Genomic DNA, 17,241 nt, shown 5'->3' with positions numbered 1-17,241 from the left:
GAAAATGTGAGTTTTACTATCTTCGGTTAATGTCATTCAAATATTTTAAGCGTCCATCCACTCTCTGTGGCCGTTTTACTGTATTTGAGCCCCATAAGACTCTGCACTCTGTAGGTTACTTAATGAGCCCAGTCCCCTCACAGCCACGCTGTGTGTTCATGCATATGCTTAAACATCGCTCCTGTTTTCATTTTCTCCCCCTCCTCTTCCCCTCAGAGCTCTTTTTTTTTTCAAGGCCACAATGAAGTTCTTGTGCTCAACTGTCTGAGAGAAGCCGCAGAGATGCCTTGGTGCAGAGCCTGGAGACGTCATGGATTCCTGAGCGCGCGCTCTGCAGGAAAGCCCTGAGTCTCTGAGATGGAGCCGCTCCAGGTTTCCATGGCAGAGCGCACAAACAGGAGGAAACACTGAGGGAATCCCGTTATTTTACAGCATTGGCCCATTATAAACACCCAGAGCCGGGGAAGGAAGCCGCTCTTGATTCACAAGTCATTCCTCAGAGCAGGCAGAGGAGTTCATACCACACAGAACCACTGCTGTTGTTGCGCAGCGCTCTTGTTTGCACTTATAACGGAGTATTTGCTTTTTCTTTCTCAGCTTTCTCCATCCAGATTTTTTTTCTGCTATGAACTGTACAGAACGGCTGTTTCTGGACTGTTGAATTCATTTTTTATTTTTATTTTTTTTGTATATTTTGCAAATGTTTAGAGAGTCTTGGAGACTGGTGCCCTTCCACAGCATGAGGTCGATGGATCAAGGTATGGATGGCGCGTGCTGAAGTGTTGTGAATTACTGGTAATCAATAATTTGATTTTTAACGTTTTCTTATAGCTGAACTGTTAATGCTACATGCAATGTAAATGGAATGAACGTAATTAGTGATGTATTAAGAAATGAAAGATGTACAGTATATTACAGTATGTACAGTAAAGGGCAGTTACGTCATGAGGGAACTCTCAATGACAGATGCATGCAATACTGAGACATGAAAATGTAATCGTTTATGCTTCTTAACATATTCCTTTTTTTATTAATGAACTTTAACACTTATTACTGGATTTAGAATTATGATTTATTCAGACTACTGTCATGCATTTAACAGACTATTTAGTTTTCAAAACTTTTTTATATGAAATTGTTTTAGTTTGTCAAACACATGTAAAGTTCTGTCTCTTTGATTTTTATTCCGATTCCGATGAGTTTATTCCGAGAGAGGAGATGCAAGAGTCCAGGTGCACTTGGGTTTAAATAGCATGTTGGTGATGCACAAAACATGAAATTATTTACTACTACTAATAAATGGCCAGCTGAATTTGGATTGCCATACTATACGATGTGGCAGAAATAGTAAGGGTTTCTTATCATGACTCACCACGAGTATTGAATATCATTAGTTATGTAAAATTCAGACTCCTTAGCTATTCATAGATCATGCTGCAATGGAAAGTTCAGGTAATGTTGAATAACCCTAGATACTGCCACCACGTAAATAATCATATCGTGTCATTTCGGTCTATAAGAGTCTGGATTTGTCTGGAAGAACTGTGGGTCTTAAATTGCAGGTTATTTTCCACCTTCGTTCCAAAAAAACTCTCAGGTCAGAGTAAGATTGCGAGGTGGAAAGTGGTTTGATAGTTTAAGGAATCTAAAATAAGTGACTAAGTTTGATAACTGACCAAAAGATAAAATTACTAAATAAAATTAAAGATAGATAGAGAGAGAGAGAGAGAGAGAGAGAGAGGGAGGGATGGAGGGAGGGAGAATGATTAGATAGATAGATAGATAGATAGATAGATAGATAGATAGATAGATAGATAGATAGATAGATAGATAGATAGATAGATAGATAGATAGATAGATAGATAGATAGCAGACAGACAGACAGACAGACAGACAGACAGACAGATAGATAGATAGATAGATAGATAGATAGATAGATAGATAGATAGATAGATAGATAGATAGATAGATAGATAGATAGATAGCAGACAGACAGACAGACAGACAGACAGACAGATAGATAGATAGATAGATAGATAGATAGCAGACAGACAGACAGACAGATAGATAGATAGCAGACAGACAGACAGACAGACAGACAGATAGATAGATAGATAGATAGATAGATAGCAGACAGACAGACAGACAGACAGACAGATAGATAGATAGCAGACAGACAGACAGACAGACAGACAGACAGATAGATAGATAGATAGATAGATAGATAGATAGATAGATAGATAGATAGATAGATAGATAGATAGATAGATAGATAGATAGATAGATAGATAGATAGATAGATAGATAGATAGATAGATAGATAGATAGATCGGATTGTGTTGTGATGAACACTCGGGGGCAGCAGTTCTTACTGGAGGAGGACAGAATGCTCTTATAAAGTGAGAGATCAAGGACTAGAGTTGGTTTTGTTGTCGCAGTTATAACTAGTATCTGTCAACAGGAGGCGCGTGTCATCCATTCTATCGCGTCTGTTTGATTGACAGATAGTTTTATGCCACCTGTAGTACGACAAACATTCAGACAAACCTGTTCAAACCATCACTCTGTCACTGACTCGACGCAGAAAACGCGTCCTGTCCGTTCTGTCGCGTCCGTTGGATCCACTCCTGATCACTTTCTTTGATAGTAATGGTCGTGTTGTGATTTTGTCGCCTCTAGTGTAAATGGGGGTGTGAGTGAAGTTTAAAGCGGAAGTTAAACTTGACTTGAGCGCGTCGGTCTCAGATTCTCATTCATGCGTTTGGCGCTCGGACCCCTGCGTGTCAAACAGCCGGCGTTGTCTCGACGCGTTTAAAAAGTTGCTGTGGTGTCAATAAGTCAGATTAAGACAGATGAGCTCTTTTTACGACGAAAAGGCTGCGTTAGGACTGGCTGAGGAGCTTGGTCAGGTGGACTGTCAGGATGAGCTGGAGTTTGACTATCTTTTTGAGTATGGAAGCACAACGGGACTTCAAGGTTTGTTTTACTAAACTTCTGTATAAGATGTGTGCTGAAGACTATAAATAGCAGCATAACAATGTTCAGCTGTTTAAACTATTGCAAAGAACTCATAAACGTTAAATACAGTATGTATCCATATGTATGATAATGCATATTAAATATAATAGGCTACATCAGTAAAAATATATGGGGTACAGAAACGGTCCCCTGGGAGGATGTTAAAACGTATTAATGATATAGACCTATTAATAGTAGAATGTGATGTTAATATAATAGCCTATATAATTTTTTTTATTTTTTTTTTATTTTTATTATTGAGTATTCTAGTTGTTGTTAAGTAAGCAATTATTTATGTTTATTTACTATTTTTCATTCGTTGGACCCTGTTCCCCGTCCACATAAATATAGCCTATAAAAATGTTAAAATCAGTGATATTTTAATTGGTTTGTTATAGTAAAAACGTATATGATTTTTTTAAATTAATTTGTGATTTATGTCTTGATTATGATTGATTGTTATTAAAAAATCAGACATAAATCTTAAATTATGAGTATGGTATGATCGTGGTAATGACATCAGATTGATCTCTGCTCACAATACTGATGTCATTACCATTACATCAGACAACGATTGCACTTTTCGAAACACTTTAAAATGACGGGAGGCGCGTCTAATCCAAGACATGACACTCTGGACATCAGAAATGTAATACATTTTTGTAACAATGATGAATGTACATTATAATTTCAAAGAAGCAGTAGTAGTTGCTAACACAACATCTCACATTACACAAAAATAGCACATGTGACAGAATGCAAATTTACACAAAAATGTGTAGAATACAGAACCCATTATGCAGAATACTGTATCCCATAATGCAGTGCGACCTTTTATTTCCAATGTGATGAACCAGAACTAACCAAGAGTTAGTTGACTGGACTGCCGAAAATAAAAAAATAAAAAACTTTGTGTCAATTAATACACAGTATTTGATTACAAATGCAAAACAATTGTATTTATTTCCACAGAGTGCAACAGTCGTGATACGGAAGTTAAAATCCCATTAATTTTCTCTATAGGGGAATTGATTGTGAATCATTCCTTAACGAGAGACACCTACTGAGAGCTACAGGGTTGTTAATCGATGGTACATGCTTCTGTTGAAGTCGCACATGTGAACTTATTTTTTATAATAATTATGTTTAACAGTGTAATGAAAAAATATATAGCTACATAAACTACGGTACATAGGAAGTACAGCCAATGATGGATTTGTGTGCAATGAATGTTGTAATGAACATCTTGTAATCATGATTATGTCACAAAGTTTCATGGCATTAGTTGTGAAAGCCTTCGAGAACAGTCCTGTACCTTGGACATGTTGTCCTATTTTCAGATACGCTTCACCACATAGCTAGTTGGTTTGATTCATGGCATTTTAAAAAATCCCTATGGGAAAATTACTTTCGAAAGCAAGGCCGCTGGTAAAGGACATGCACCGTTTCCCGAATATATTGTTGAAACAGAATTGAATTGAAAATAAACACTTGAATTTAACTTGTTTGAACTTTCCACAATTATGGAACACAGCTGGATTGACTTGAGCTGAATAATGACAATATTATCTTCCGTAGAGCTACTTTATAGTTGAATTTAGTTTACTAATGAACTTTGCAACATTCACACTCATTGAGCTAAATTAAAGCAACACTGAACTAAATAGTGATAAATAACACTCAGTGCTGGACAGATTACTTACAAGGTGTAGTCTGTTACTGATTACAAATCAGTGATGAGAATTGTAGTTGCTAATGTAATTTACATTACACATTTTAGGTAATGTATATTCAGACTACTTTTGGATTACTTTTAGAGTACTTTTGACCTAACTTGTTTATAATTTTGTAAATAAAAGAAATACTATATTCCATTCTTTGTTATCAATATGGCATGAAAGGTATTAAAAATTACATTACTCCAGGGTTTTCCAAACTGGGGTCATTTTTTGTTGTTGTCATTGTCGGCAGTGTTAGTAATTAGTAATTTTTTGTCTTATACATTGTATAATTGATTTAGAGGTGCTCTTGTCCCTAAGCTCAGAAGAATGGATCGCAAATTAATTTACATGACATTTACATGTTCAAAGCTAAACAATATAACAGTATAATTTTTTAGAAAGTAGCATTTAATATTTTGGAGAATCAATGAATAATTGACTGTCATTGTGTGAATAATCTGTAATCATGTAAATCATGTAAAAAAGTAACCATAATCTGATTATGAACATTTTAAAACGTAATATAATCTAATACAATACTACATTTTTGGAATCTGATTACGTAAACCAGATGACATGAAATCAGATAATACCCAGCACAGATGACACTATTGTCTTTTTATAGCTGCTTTATAGTTGTACTGAATTTGCTTCACAACGAATGAATTTTGCCATATTCACAGTACTTTTGAACTTAATTGAGCTGAATAATGACACTTTTGTCATCTGTAAAGCTGCATTATAGTTAAACTGAGTCTACTGCATATTGAATGAACTAGACAACATTCCAAATTGGTATTGAACTTAATCTAATAAACTTTGAAATTCAACTAAAAAATGACAGCTGCTTTACATTGGAAACTGTATTTGTATCATAAATTTGAGGAACCTTGCCACATTCACAGTTATCGAATTGAATTGAATCAATACTGAACTAAATTAGGTTGATATAATGACACTATTGTCTTTTAGAGCTACTAGAACACAGTTAACACAGGTGATTTGATTTTAAATAGAAGGCAGCATACATTGGGATTTTGGACAGTCTTACTCATTTTGTGTTTGTTGTTTGTTTGTTACAGATGAGCAAAGCATCTCCTCGCACAAAGACCTCATCTCTCCTCCCAGCCTCTCCTATCCTGTGGAGGAAGCTCAACCATACGGCATCAAGCCGTGTGTGGCATCCTTCGCCAAACTCAGTGCCGAAGGTCTCTCAGGCTACACTCAACTGGAGCCCAAGAGCTTCGTGGGGAACTCCAGACCCAACAGCCAAGCGCTGAGCCCCCGGATTGAGATCACACCCTCCAGAGAGCACTATAGTCACGGTCGAGACTCGCTCCAGAACCATCTGGTGAACATCAGCCCCAGTGCCGGTCTCACCGTGCCCGGTCAAGACCCTCTGGCCTATAGGGAGCCGCAGTGCTTGAGTCCCGCCAGCAGCAATTCATCCACCTCCTGGCATTCGGAGAACTACTCGCCTTGGGCTTCCCCTTGCGTGTCGCCCAGCAACAGCCAAGCAGCTGGAGAACTTTGCCCACGACTCCAAGGCATCCACACGGGTTCCCCTCGAACCAGTCCAGGAACTTCTCCGCGAAGCAGTCTGGCTGAGGACGGGTCCGTGGGGCCACGCTCTCCATCGCCCCGGCCCGGCTCGCGCTCCAACTCCCCTCTATGCAAACGCACCTACGACATGTACAGAAACCTGGTGCCGGTGGCCCGTTCACGCAGCCCATCGCCCAACGGTGGCCACGAAGAGCATCACGCCTCCCATTATGGCTCCAATAACATCTCAGGGGTCATGAATGGGTTCGGCGTCGCCCAAGCTAGTTCAATTCCTACCAAAATCGTGAAGACCAATCAGCAGGCCTACTCGCTTTACACAGAGAACCACACTGAGAGTTACCTGGTGTCATGTGACCAGGATGTAAAGACCAAACATGGCCCTGAACCATTCTTCGTAATCCCTCAAATCTGGCCTAAACAGCTGGTGCCGGCAATATGCAGGTAAATATTTGCTCAAGTGTCATCATTTTAAGCACTAAGCAGACTTTGTTATTGGCCTATACCGATAATCTTAATAAAATAAATAATTTCAATATTAAACCAAAACATTTTATGGATATAAATTTGATATCAATATTAATTTCATATAAGAAATTCTTCTACTTTGTAAGTCGCTTTGGATAACAGCGTCTTCTAAATGACTAAATGTACATTTAAGAATTAAAAATAAATAAAGTTAATAGTCAGTTAGATATTTTTTGAATGTTTTTGAAAAGCATCACTTATGCCCCCAAAAGACTATATTTATTTTATATGAATACAGTAAATACAGTATATACATATATATATATATATATATATATATATATATATATATATATATAATTCAAATAACTACTTTCTATTTGAATATATTATAAAATGTGATTTATTTCTGTGATCAAAGCTGAATTTTCAGCATCATTACTCCAGTCTTCGGTGTCACATGATCCTTCAGAAATCATTCTAATATGCTGATTTGCTACAAGAAACATTTCTCATTATTATTAATGTAATTATTAACAGTTGTGATGCTTTATATTTCTGTGGAAATTGTAATTCTTTGATGAAAAGAATGGATATCTTTTGTAACATTGTTACATTGTAAATGTCTTTACTATCCCTTTGATAAATTTAATGCATCATTGCTTAATGTATAGTACTGTTTAAAAACAAAACCAAAATTCAAACTATAAAGATGTTTCCAGTTTGACCTGGCATCAGTGCCACAGTCTTATTACTTGTATAAAATGACATGTTCTGCAAATCCCTCTGTGGGTCATGCACCTGCTGCTCTTTTCATGCTACGAATCGGATATGTGAAGCAAATGAGCATGAATATCATCTTTCATCTGTCCCAGCATCCCTGTGGCTTCCCTGCCGCCGCTGGAGTGGCCTCTGCCCAGCCGCACCGATCAGTATGAGCTCCACATCGAGGTGCAGCCCAAACCGCACCATAGGGCTCACTATGAGACCGAGGGCAGCCGCGGGGCAGTCAAAGCCCCTACTGGAGGTCACCCTGTGGTCCAGGTGGGTGTTCATTCTGTCTCTCACCTCACTAGACATGCGTGTGAAGGTATTTCCTAGTCATTATGCAGCGCGAGGTGATTTCGCCCCAGGTCAGGGCTATGAAAATGTTCTTCTGCTCTTCTGTGTGTTGTCTTCTTTTATCAGCCCTCACACAAATGAATGCACTCATTCATTAGTAGTGTGTTTTCAGACAACGAGCATCACTCTTGTTATTGCTTATGCTTATGGTCAGGAATTGTATTTAAATTTTTCTCCTTAAAATCCCTAACGCTAAATATTAAAATGTAACCTCATAACTCATTCAGATACAGAAATAAGACCTCAAATAATGGTCTTATAACACCTTATAAACCTCCCAGAACACCTAGCAACAAGGCTTATTTTATTTTATTTTTATTTTCATGTATTTTATGTTATAATGATTATATAAATATATGTATGTATATTAGGGGAGGCACAGTTCAACTTTTTCACGGTTCGGTTTGTTTCACGGTTTTAGAGTCACGGTTTTCGGTACCGTTCGGTATGTGCTATGTTTATAGAAAAACTATACTTTCTAATTTTAAAAAAAGAAGAAGAATATTCTATCCAACTACAAGCAACAACACAAATAAATACAATAAAGTAAAGATACAAACAATAAACAGTGATTTTCAGTTTGTTTGTTTTTTTGTTTTTTTTAGGCGGGTCTAGCATAAGTTTTTAGGTACAGAAATTGAATAAAGTAATCAAATGTAAAACAGCATTGCATATTGGACTGTATAAATTAAAGATTATTCTTTATCAACGTTATAAAAGCTTTTTAATTTAGAGCAGTGAGTTATTTCTCTGTTGTTGCTGTTCGATTAATATAAAGACTGTCACTTTAAGATAAAGCACTGATAAAATGGCCTGCGTTCAGCCGGCTATGTCTGCTGTAGGATACTTACCAAAACGGGCATTTTGACATAATTTTTGTGTGAATTTGTCCATTTAAACACAATACTTCAGAGAGAGCTTAATATTTGCACGCGTTCTGAGGCGCGGGTTTGCGCGCTTTGGGTGAGCGCATTCACAAATCTTCTCACTGCGCGCGCGAGCTCGCGTCCTTTGGCTCCTATATGTTTAAACTGACAAAGCTTAAATACATATTAACGTGTGCTGTTCATGTCTCATCTGTGCGCGCGCGCTGTCAGCAACCGGATGATGGCGAAAGGACTGCTCATATTACAGCATAAGTCATTAACATTGATCAAGAGTGAATGATTTGTCCAGGGTTTCTTTAGGGTTTCTTGTGCCACCCCTAATATATATATATATATATATATATATATATATATATATATATATATATATATATATATATATATATGTATGTATATGTATGTGTATGTGTGTGTGTGTGTGTGTGTAAATAATTTTTTTGCGAAATGCTATTATAAAATAAAATATATAATAAAAAATAGTATAAATTTAAATAAATGTATATGTATATACAGTATATATACAGTGTTGGGGAAAGTTACTTACGTCTGATCCATAGTCTGATCCAGGGGCGTAGCACCAAATTTTGGGCCCTGGGTACAAACCATCTTGCTGGGCCCCCAATACCATAGTGATACCAATGGGTAAGGTATTGCATTTTTATCATAAAAACACTTGTAAACAAAATAGGCCACACTCTGATTAATATATTTTTGTTTTATTGTCGAAAGTACTACTTACTGAGATGACAAAAGGTCTAGCAGGTCCAAACCTGGACTAAATCAAATATACTGTAAAGCAGTTCTGAAAATGACCATACCAAATGAGAAAAACTTTGGTCTGAAACACAAACTAAATAATGTCAGTTTTTACTAAATGCCCATTGACGGGTCTTTGCATGCGCAAATTTGCTGATCAGGTCTTTAAAGTCCAGTTTTTTGCTAGCATTTGAACAATAGTTTTCCTGTGCTTATCAGTAAGAGTTGTTGGCCATAATCCTGGGTCCTCTGCCAATCCCTCTCCAGTATCCCCTAAGTCTCTCATTCTCTTCTCTTTCCTCTTCAGCTCTGTCCTCCTGCTCCTGACTACCTTCATCACATTCTTCACTTTCCCTCTGATCACTTATATGAATATCAACCTCATCTTCTATTTCTGCCTCTGCTACAAGAGGAAATAAGCAAAATGGGTACATTGTTATTGTACACATTTAAACTTTAAACTGTAAACTTTAAACTGTAATTAGTAATTACACTTTAAAGTTTAAATGTGTACAATAACAATGTACTAATTTTGCTTATTTCCTCTTAACACTTAATTACTAATTACTAAGTGTTAAAAAGCTCACCTTGTCTCACTGTCACACTCACATCCACCTCACTGTCACTGCTTTCACCTAGCCATGATGAGGGGCCTGCTGCTGCAGGGTCTGACTCTGAAACTGAAATATATGGCTTCAAATGGTTGCTAAAATATCCTTTATTGTCACAATACCTTTTTTTTAAAGTGTAGGCTAAGTACAAGATAATTGATGATTATTTGTCTGTTTAAAATAAATGCAGACTAGACTATAGAATCACAGGGTAAACTAATCGCCAAACTAGAGATTCAGTCTTTGAATTATGTTTTAAAATAAGTCATTTTTCAATCATTAAGATGTGCATTATTATACTGAGAACAATCCTGTACTTAATGTAAGAGCGTGTGCGAGCTAATTTGCATAACAATGCGGTAAAATAGGCGCTAACGATCGGTGTTTTCGCGGGTGTTAGATTTTGACAATGGAGGGAAATATACAGTGTTTTCATGTAAACTTCTGACTCTGAGAGTGGGGAGAACTGCAGCAGAAGAGGAGACAAGCGTTTAGGCAGCTGCCTGGAGTGGCAGTGTGTTGAGCTCCGTCTGCTTCTCACTCCCTGTTATTTACGTAAGGGATAATGTATAATGTTAGATTACATTATCCTCCGCTTCGTGTCGGGGTCCTGTTCAGCCTGTCGGGGTTGTTATTCGCTATAACGACCGCCTCTCTATACATTATCCCGCTTATTACATGGCTACCCACAAAATAAATAAATAATTTGCCACGAATTATTGATTTAAAAAGGAGTTTATTGATTTAAAAACGATTGTATTGCTTCCGCCAAAGAAAATAGTCCGTTCCGCGTCCATAGCAACGCGCTGTTTTTCATGGCAACGGTCTGTTATACTTCGCAGCGGTCTGTTATCAAGAAATAACAGACCGCATTCTACATTGGAATTCAGCCAAGCCATGTAATAATCAGAAACATTGTTTGCTCGCTATGAAGGGTGTGATACTATAAAGTATTGGTATATTATTCATAAATGCAAACATAAATGTATGCTATTCTACCGGGAGTAGATATTTATGTTAAAACAATGTCAATGCTTGATGATGCATTTGGAGCTCACCTCTCTTTTCAAAAAAATTTGTGAGCAACTGCTTGCCCTCATTTGCCCTTCTCTCTTTATTCTGCTTCTCTTTTCGTTTTTGAGCAGCCCCTGATATTCCTTTCTTAAGGAGAGACATGACTCTTCACGGCTCACTCCAGCTCCTGTCTCATCAACTGATTCAATCACCGCGGGTCCGCAGCAGAAGCACCTGACCTGCAGGTCGTACCATTTGCATTGATTCGAGAGGGGTGTGGGGCCCTGCACAGCATGAAAATGACTTTTTTATACCAAACCAGCGCCTAACTACAAGTTTAGTTTTGCACAGGAACTTTTTTAGTTGTACATAAATGCTATACAAATGTTAGTGCATGTATATGTATGTATAGAAAACTGACTTCTAAGGGCCCCCCCCCTGCCTCGGGCCCTGGGTACTCGGTACCCTTTACCCCCCCAGTCCGACGCCCCTGGTCTGATCACGTCTTTGCATTGACTTTGTATGTAATCTACTCGCGTTAAATCCATGATTTATCTTTCCGTCTGATTGATGGCCGTCAGCGTTTGGGTAGAAGACAACAAATCCCATCATTCCACACTCCTTCTTAGCTTCATCAAACCACGCGATTGTTATTGTTATAGTAGTGTGCCCTCTAGTGGCAGGTCCTACAAACTGTACCTTTAATAAAATGGGATTCAATACGAAAAAGATATTTGTATTATTTAACATATTTAATTGTAGTAGCTTTGAGTCATATTCTTAACTGTTTTTCTTTATTGTGAGGTAAACTAAATCAGGTTTTTTTTTTCAAAGGGACAAGAGATCTTTCAATCGATAAATGGGTTAAAAAGTAACTGGCATTACTTATTTGAAAAAGTAACTCAGCTATTGTCTTGTAAATTAAAAAGTAATGCATTACTTTACTAGTTACTTGAATAAAGTATTATACTGTACACATACATACTAAGCTTTTTTGAAAATGGCATTTATTTCACAATAAAATCAGATTTTTTTCTGGTCGGTATTGAAAAGTAAATTTTTAATTTTACGCAAAATGCAATATTCACCGAGTTATAAGGGCAAGTTTTCTCCCTTTTTTTCCAAAATGCGACAAACACCAGAACGCAATATATCTGCTCAACCAATCAGAGCACACCATTCCATGCACTGTAGATAGTAACAACCAATCACAGCACACCATTCCACGCACTGTAAACAGTAACAACCAATCACAGCACACCATTCCACGCACTGTAAATAGGAACAACCAATCACAGCGCACCATTCCATGCACTGTAAACAGTAACAACCAATCACAGCACACCACTCCAAGCACTGTAAACAGTAACAACCAATCACAGCACACCATTCCACACACTCTAGACAGTATATTTTGTGCTGTGAATACACCCGGCATCCTAGATTTCCTCATCTACTTTTTATTTTGTGATCAACAAACAAGGGCTGCACGATAAATCGCATTTAATTGACATGTGCAGTAAAGCTAGTTCTGTGATCAATAGTATCGGTAAATCTCCATCACATGCTTTCAGATGGAAATTATTCAGATCCATTTAATACACCAAGCGGTAGATCACTGATAAGCTATGCAATATCGCGTTCAGTAGATGAATCACATTCGATTATGAACGTGATATTGCGTAGCTTGTCAGTGTTAGTGTTTTGATTAATGCCCATGTATTTTATTATAATATTTCTAATGATTGTATTATTTTTCTTCCTTTTTTACATTTTACAGAGGGTTTTACTGCTTTACTGATTTGCGTTTAGGTTGCTTAACTCTGTTCAGGAAGTTGTGTTTACCTCGAGCTTTTACAGACGCAGTAGTGGCAGATGTATTCTGAAGACACATGATATTGGTCAGTTTGTTTACCACTTAAAGTTTGAAGTTGCTCGGGTAACAGTTTATATGAAAGGCCTCTTGTTGCTTTTTGCTCTCTCAGTGTAAACCATCTTTATTGGTCTTGTTCGCGGAGCGGCCAGCATCCTTCCGATGTCAGTGCTCTGCTAAAGATTGCAGACTGCCTTGGCAAAGTCAAAATGTTTCATGTTTTCCATTCCCTGGCGCTGGCTGTGGTCAGTGCAGCGCGGCGCTGGCCAATCACGTGGCAGGAGTTACTCGGGACCGCTCCTTCCTCTACTTTACTTTTCCGACCTCACCACTGACTCACCGTTCGCCCGCTGCCATGGCAACCAGGTTCTCAGATGGCCCATGGAAACGGCTGTGTTTACTCACTCACCTGTACCTTAAAGAGACACATTTAGATGTTTCCTGCAGAATGACAGTATTTATAGAATTCTGCTGTCAAAATAGATGAAACCTTATGTTATTAGTAAAAAGTTTCAGTCACGTGTTGCTTATTAAAGGTCACGTTTCACTACAAAATATTAATTATATATATTTCTTATTTTTTTAAACATTTATTTTTATATTTAAAATAATATACTAATATAAAATATGTTCCCCACTATATATATATATATATATATATATATATATATATATTTATTTATTTATTTATATATAAACACACTAAAAAAGGAATGCAAAATGTTTGAGTTCATCTGATTTTTGACTGCAGACTTTAGTATGTTGACAAATCTGAGCACAGTTTGAGATGCTTTAGAAGAGACATTATCGAGTGCTTTTTCTTAAGAGAAATGTCTGAGAAGCAGAAGACTTTGTAAGAATGGGTTGCTATCAGTCAGGATTTGGCCCAGAAGTTGATTGAGAGCATGCCCAGTCGAATTGCAGAGGTCCTGAAAAAGAAGGGCCAACACTGCAAATACTGACTCTTTGCATAAATGTCATGTAATTGTCGATAAAAGCCTTTGAAACGTATGAAGTGCTTGTAATTATATTTCAGTACATCACAGAAACAACTGAAACAAAGATCTAAAAGCAGTTTAGCAGCAAATGTTTTGAAAACTAATATTTATGTAATTCTCAAAACTTTTGGCCACGACTGTACATTTAATCTCACTGCACTTTAGGAGGAGCAGTTGTCCAAATGGTTTTGTTCACCAGATATGAGATGAAGTGTTGACACATGCCCCTCTCTGTGCTTTTGAACTCTAGAGTAAATTTAGCTGCATCTTCATGCTCTGTGGTTTCTGCATGCTTCCTTCCGATCTAGACACTTTTTTCTAAGAGTGCATGTCTAATTTGTTACTTGCATTTTGTGTCATCTGTTTTCAGTATTCATATGGCTCTGCTTGTGCAGTCATGTCATGCTTATTTGAATATTTTCAGTATATTCACAAAAGGACACTAATGAAGGTCAGTTTTTCCATCAGTTGCTTGGAAGGAAGCAGCTGAAATGTAGTCATTTTGAAAGTGTCTTATATTTTCATTTGTCATATAATCTGTCATGTGTGGTTTTGACACAAACTGAAGACTGTTAGTTATTTAACAAAACGCAAGATCTGTAACATGTCATGATACACACACACACACACACACGCACATAAAATTTTTTCTATGTATTAATAGGTTTTTTAAATAAAATAAATATAAAATATATACATACTGAAAAATATTCACATATTATTTTTTTACATATATTTTTGGGATGGTTGGGATTTTTTTAAGGACATTTGGACAATGCTTGACAATTTACAAGGCTTGTATGTTCCATACCAAGTAAATGCTAAGTTTGTGTTTGCAGAAATCATCAAAGTGCCCTTGAGCAATGCATTTAATTGTAGGGATTCTCCCTGCATTTAGTTTATTACAAGTAGTTTGAATGGCCATGTCCATGCTCTTTAAATGATTAGGCAGTTTTTTTCAGCCTTATATTATATTAAAACTGGTCTTTTTCCTGCACAAAGCCCTTAAATTCCTCTTTAAATTAGAGCCTCCAAAATCTCCAGCCATGAAATACGTATAGTTATAATGTAGTTAGATATTGCCTGTTTTGTTGTGCACCATATCTTGCTCATCTACAACAAATGACAAGGCTGGAGTTGTTTTTCTCATTGGGCTTGCCATGTTTTGCATATGAAAATGTGACCCATTTGCCTCCGTGTCGGTCTGGATTTGAAAGCTCTTCTGAATTATTAACCTTCAGTGCAGGAATTCAGACAACAAACCAAGATGCATTTGTGCAGTGTCAAATCCGTCTGCATGTGCATAAACCCAATTTAAAATGTTTGCACTCAACATTGTACTGTATGATTTCCCAACTGCCGCACCAAACTCTTTCAGATTTTGGTTTGAATTTGAAATCTATCTTCCACGAGTGACGAATTGGTTTTCTACAGAGTTTAAGGAGATGAGAAGATGTTTGCAGATGGTACACGCCCTTCTGGCTCAAGTTCAAGGTTTCTGGAAATGCTAATGTTTCCAGCAGGTCTCTGCTTCCCAACCAGGAGAGCAGACCTTCGATAAAAGAGCTGCTAAAAAAAGCGTTTTGCGTGTGTGCATCTGAGATACTGGTGATGTTCAGTTGCTATGATAGCATTTCTTCTCTGCCGTTTTATCATTTTTGGGGCATTTATGTGCAGGTATTTCACAGCTAAGTATTGAATAATTAAAATTTTATCCAGACACAATGTTTTTTTTTTTTTTTTTTGGAGATGAGTTGAGTTTGACAACAGGCCAAAACATCAACAAGCATCAAACAAAAAAAAATATATTACATATATATTTTTAGATATTTATATTTTACATTTTAAAATATATTTAAAATATATTTATTTTATTTTATACATTTTATAATTTTATACATTTAATATATATATATATATATATATACACTCTGTACAGATGGAACACCTGTTCAATTTCTCATTAATGCAATTATCTAATCAACCAATCACATGGCAGTTGCTTCAATGCATTTATGGGTGTGGTCCTGGTCAAGAAAATCTCCTGAACTCCAAACTGAATTTCAGAATTGGAAAGAAAGGTGATTTAAGCAATTTGGAGCGTGGCATGGTTGTTGGTGCCAGACGGGCCGGTCTGAGTATTTCACAATCTGCTCAGTTACTGGGATTTTCACACACAACCATTTCTAGGGTTTACAAAGAAAGGTGTGAAAAGAGAAAAACATTGAGTATGCGGCAGTCCTGTGGGCGAAAATGCTTTGTTGAGGGGAATGGGCCGACTGATTCAAGCTGATAGAAGAGCAACTTTGACTGAAATAACCACTCGTTACAACCGAGGTATGCAGCAAAGCATTTGTGAAGCCACAACACGCACAACCTTGAGGCGGATGGGCTACAACAGCAGAAGACCCTACCGGGTACCACTCATCTCCACTACAAATAGGAAAAAGAGGCTACAATTTCCACAAGCTCACCAAAATTGGACAGTTGAAGACTGGAAAAATGTTGCATGGTCTGATGAGTCTGGATTTCTGTTGAGACATTCAGAGGGTAGAGTCAGAATTTGGCGTAAACAGAATGAGAACATGGATCCATCATGCCTTGTTACCACTGTGCAGGCTGGTGGTGGTGGTGTAATGGTGTGGGGGATGTTTTCTTGGCACACTTTAGGCCCCTTAGTGCCAATTGGGCATCGTTTAAATGCCACGGCCTACCTGAACATTGTTTCTGACCATGTCCATCCCTTTATGACCACCATGTACCCATCCTCTGATGGCTACTATATATATATATGGATGTATTTAATTAAATAAATTGATCAGCTGTGACATTAAAGCCATTTATAATGTTACAAAAGATTTGATTTCTGTTTCGAATAATTGCTGATTTTTTATTTATTCATCAAAGCATCCTGGCAAAAATATGTCATGGTTTCTACAGAAATTTGAAGCTGCACAAGAGTTTCCAACATTGATAATAATCAGAAATGTTTTATTAGCAGAAAAGCAGCATATCAGAATGGAGCAATGACGCTGAAAATTCAGCATTGCATGACAGGAATAAATGACATTTGAATATATATTTAAATAAAAATAAGCTGTTTCAAATTGTAATAATATTTTAGATTTTTTGTTGTATTTTTGATCAATTAAATGCAGCTTTGATGAGCATAAGGGAACTTCTTACCAACCCCCAACTTTTGAACAGTTTTAG

General features: G+C 37.1%; 1 protein-coding gene across 2 annotated transcripts in view; it reads left to right on the top strand.

Annotated features, from left to right (window-relative positions):
* Positions 1 to 341: 341 nt before the first annotated feature.
* Positions 342 to 17,241, top strand: part of LOC132118509 (nuclear factor of activated T-cells, cytoplasmic 2-like) — a 42,105-nt gene continuing 25,205 nt past the window's right edge. The window contains exons 1-3 of one of the 2 annotated variants that reach the window (XM_059528393.1): positions 342 to 758; positions 5,822 to 6,743; positions 7,643 to 7,811. In XM_059528393.1, coding sequence (XP_059384376.1) covers positions 701 to 758; positions 5,822 to 6,743; positions 7,643 to 7,811 — 1,149 coding nt within the window. In that variant the 5' untranslated portion in view covers positions 342 to 700. Of the gene's footprint in view, positions 759 to 2,402; positions 2,977 to 5,821; positions 6,744 to 7,642; positions 7,812 to 17,241 lie in introns of those variants that run through there. The other variant, XM_059528392.1, reaches the window with a different exon arrangement.

The sequence above is a fragment of the Carassius carassius genome, chromosome 37 (genome assembly GCF_963082965.1).
Source record: "Carassius carassius chromosome 37, fCarCar2.1, whole genome shotgun sequence".
NCBI lineage: Eukaryota > Metazoa > Chordata > Actinopteri > Cypriniformes > Cyprinidae > Carassius > Carassius carassius.
Note: the sequence above shows the minus strand (reverse complement) of the source record. Positions and strands in the feature narration are given on the sequence as shown.